General features: G+C 40.2%; 1 protein-coding gene across 1 annotated transcript in view; it reads right to left on the bottom strand.

Moving 5' to 3' along the window:
• Positions 1-3,761: 3,761 nt before the first annotated feature.
• Positions 3,762-4,400, bottom strand: part of LOC116353659 (LHFPL tetraspan subfamily member 6 protein) — a gene marked incomplete at its 3' end in the record, with an annotated part of 140,535 nt that continues 139,896 nt past the window's right edge. The window contains 1 exon segment of the mRNA XM_031791284.1: positions 3,762-3,861. Coding sequence (XP_031647144.1) covers positions 3,809-3,861 — 53 coding nt within the window.

The raw sequence follows: 4,400 nt of genomic DNA, 5'->3' as shown, positions 1-4,400 counted from the left end.
GAGAGAGAGAGAGAGAGAGAGAGTGGATGATTGAGGAGAGATGAGAGAGAGAAGAGAGAGAAATACATTTTCACAGTACAAATGTAAATATTCATGTTTGGTGGAGTATTGGGCTATGGCAGCGGAAGTCTGTGGAGGTTTGATATGTTTTTGGAGTGTAATTCCCAGTTTTAAGTGCCTATATCTCTATGTGCTAAATTACAGCATCTATGCTAACGTACACTAGCATCTTAGCTTCTATGCTAAACGTACACTAGCATCTTAGCTTCTATGCTAAACGTACGCTAGCATCTTAGCTTCTATGCTAAACGTACGCTAGCATCTTAGCATCTACACTAAAGGCATCCACATGCTTCCCAGTTGAAATAGTTTGGGGAAGTTTGTGCGTATATTATGACAACATTTTGTGAGGTTTTTGTTTGTTTTGTACAAGTTTTTATTTTTTATTTTGGCTGTTCGGGCGTACACACATCATTTTTTCTGGAGGCAAGCCGAAGTCTACGCCCCTTCGTCCGGTGATTGGTCAACAGTAGGGATTCTTCAATAAAGTCTACGGCCCTTCGTCGGTGATTGGTCAACAGTAGGGATTCTTCAATAAAGTCTACGCCCCTTCGTCGGTGATTGGTCAACAGTAGGGATTCTTCAATAAAGTCTACGCCCCTTCGTCGGTGATTGGTCAACAGTAGGGATTCTTCAATAAAGTCTTTGTTGACATTCAATGAGACTCGTTTCATGCAAACATGTTATGTAAAATTGTGTGACTAAAATCACCTCTGCAAAAACGTCAAAAATGTATGACAAAGAGAATTTATGACAAAGAGTTATCTTAGATGAATTTAGTACAGTTTTTTTGGCTATGGCATCTGAAAAGGGACAAGCAGTACCAATGCTGCTTTATTCTCGCTTTTCAAGCGAAGGTCTTTTAAGGACACTCGTTCAGTTCACCTAGCCGAACTGAAGCATGCCGACGCCTTAAGCACACACTAGCATCTTAGCTCCTATGCTAAACGTACACTAGCATCTTAGCTCCTATGCTAAATGTACACTAGCATATTAGCTTCTATGCTAAACGTACACTAGTATCTTAGCTTCTATGCAAATGTACACTAGCATATTAGCTTCTATGCTAAATGTACACTAGCATATTAGCTTCCAAATGTGTCCTTTGAGGAAACAGGTCTCGGACTACTTGGCATTTAAGCTTCTGACTTTTCCCTCCCTGTGTGTGAAATAGCCTCCCTATAACAGACATAATACCTCTCTATAACAGACATTATACCTCCCTATAACAGACATTATGCCTCTCTATAACAGACATTATGCCTCTCTATAACAGACATTATGCCTCTCTATAACAGACATTATGCCTCTCTATAACAGACATTATGCCTCTCTATAAGACATTATACCTCCCTATAACAGACATTATGCCTCTCTATAACAGACATTATCCTTTAATACTCCATAATGTTTCATCTGTAGGTGTCTCCTTTAATACTCTGTAGGTGTCTCCTTTAATACTCCATTAATACTCCATAATATTTCATCTGTAGGTGTCTCCTTTAATACTCCATAATATTTCATCTGTAGCTGTCTCCTTTAATAGTCCATAATGTTTCATCTGTAGCTGTCTCCTTTAATATAATGTTTAATCTGTAGCTGTCTCCTTTAATATAATGTTTCATCTGTAGCTGTCTCCTTTAATATAATGTTTCATCTGTAGCTGTCTCTTTTAATATAATGTTTCATCTGTAGCTGTCTCCTTTAATATAATGTTTCATTATGGAGTATTAAAGGCAGGTAGACCAAAATAAGATAAATATGCCATCTTTGATGAGTTATTTCTCAGTTATGATTTTAGATACAAATGTAAAATATATATCAACAATCCTTCCTCCAAAACACCATTCTATGAATGACATTTTGTGATAGACCTCATAGACAGGGTAGCCTAGCCTAGTGGTTAGAGCGTTGGACTAGTAACCGGAAGGTTGCAAGTTCAAACCCCCGAGCTGGCAAGGTACAAATCTGTCAGTTAACCCACTGTTCCTAGGCATATTTATCTCATTGAAATTAAGAATTTGTTCTTAACTGACTTGCCTAGTAAAAAAATAAAAAAAGATCTGTCGTTCTGCTCCTGAACAAGCCAATTAACTGTTCCTAGGTCATTGAAAAAAATAATTTGTTCTGACTTGCCTAGTTAAATAAAGGTTCAATAAAAAAATAAAGATTACCCCATGGTTACCACAAACATATTGGACATTGATTACACTGTGATTATCATTATACCAAATGATTGTATAACAAAACAGTTGCATAAACAGCCTCAAATGGGATAGGAACAACAAACCCCATTCTATTCTCTATCTCTAAATCTCCTTCATAGTTGCCTACTAATTCCTGTGGGGGTGATAAGGGCTGACTGTAGAGACATCACGACATCTGTGCTGAGACAAACTGTCTGTTTTCTTCTCCCAGTGCATGCTGGGTAGTCCCAGGGGACACCTGACTGTGGCCAAAATGGCACCCCATTCCCTATACAGTGCCTATGTGGCTCTAGTCAAAAGTTGTGCACTATATAGGGAATAGGGTGCGATTTGGGGACCGACAACTATCTGTCTCTATACGGAGAAGAATGACGCTCAGAAACACTCTCAGAATATAATGACCCTCTACACAACTACAGCTACAGAGTCATCTTCATTCAACAAACATTTATGCAGACAGCAACAACACTGATAGAACAACTCACATGAATTCCTATCTTTAGGCTGTTTTGGTGTTAAAGGTTCAAATAAGCTTCAATACCAAATCATGGTTTAAAGTCCTACCATTTTGGTTTGTTTATTATTTTTTGTGGGGAACATTTGATTGTCAAAATGTTTTGCTTTGTTTTTTTTCTCCCGGATGATTTTGACATGGTTCAATGTGCATGCAGTGCATTTTGGGAAAGTATTCAGACCCCTTTCAGTTTTTTTGTTCCTTCACAATTTTTGTTACATTAGGAGTGAACTCTGTACAGTTCTATGTTGTAAACTCTGGAGAGTTCAACATTGTGTATGGAGGAGTGAACTCTGTACGGATCTATGTTGTGGATGGAGGAGCTAAGTCTGTACAGTTCTATGTTGTAAACTCTGTACAGATCTATGTTGTAAACTCTATACAGATCTACGTCGTGGATGGAGGAGTGAATTCTGTTCAGTTCTATGTTGTAAACTCTGTACAGATCTATGTTGTAAACTCTGTACAGATCTATGTTGTGGATGGAGGAGCTAAGTCTATACAGTTCTATGTTGTAAACTCTGTACAGATCTATGTTGTAAACTCTGTACAGATCTATGTTGTGGATGGAGGAGCTAAGTCTGTACAGATCTATGTTGTAAACTCTGTACAGATCTACGTCGTGGATGGAGGAGTGAATTCTGTTCAGTTCTATGTTGTAAACTCTGTACAGATCTATGTTGTAAACTCTGTACAGATCTACATTGTGGATTGAGGCGTGAACTCTGTACAGATCTATGTTGTAAACTCTGTACAGATCTATGTTGTAAACTCTGTACAGATCTACGTCGTGGATGGAGGAGTGAATTCTGTTCAGTTCTATGTTGTAAACTCTGTACAGATCTATGTTGTAAACTCTGCACAGATCTACGTCGTGGATGGAGGAGTGAATTCTGTTCTATGTTGTAAACTCTGTACAGATCTATGTTGTAAACTCTGTACAGATCTACGTCGTGGACGGAGGAGTGAACGAAACTCACCCAGTTCAAACTGGTCGGAGGTGTTGTTGCAGGTCTGTCGGACCTCCTCACTGTCCCAGCCCAGCGGGGTAGAGAGCACAGCCAGACCCTATCAGCAGACCTGGGAAGACAGAGAACAGACAGAGAATTAGTCACTACAGTGAACTTCGAGGAGAAAACAGAAAACAGGTCAGTCAATTTAAGTACTGTAGAACTGTTGGGAACCCAACAGAGAGAGTACAGGCCAGGGTCAGTCACAGGAAGACGGATGCGAGCAAGCACTTTATCAAAGACCTTCTGATCATTCGACTAATTCAGGAGAAAATCCACCTAGAGAATAGACATACAGTGAATCCCAGGCTTCCACCCAGAGGCCCAGCTACCCCCTCCTATATCAGCTAGAGACCCAGCTACCCCCTCCTATATTAGCTAGAGACCCAGCTACCCCCTGCTATATTAGCTAGAGACCCAGCTACCCCCTCCTATATTAGCTAGAGACCCAGCTACCCCCTCCTATATCAGCTAGAGACCCAGCTACCCCTCCTATATCAGCTAGAGACCCAGCTACCCCCTCCTATATCAGCTAGAGACCCAGCTACCCCCTCCTATATCAGCTAGAGACCCAGCTACCTCCTCCTATATTAGCTAGAGACCCAGCTA

Source organism: Oncorhynchus kisutch, linkage group LG15 (genome assembly GCF_002021735.2).
Source record: "Oncorhynchus kisutch isolate 150728-3 linkage group LG15, Okis_V2, whole genome shotgun sequence".
NCBI lineage: Eukaryota > Metazoa > Chordata > Actinopteri > Salmoniformes > Salmonidae > Oncorhynchus > Oncorhynchus kisutch.
Note: the sequence above shows the minus strand (reverse complement) of the source record. Positions and strands in the feature narration are given on the sequence as shown.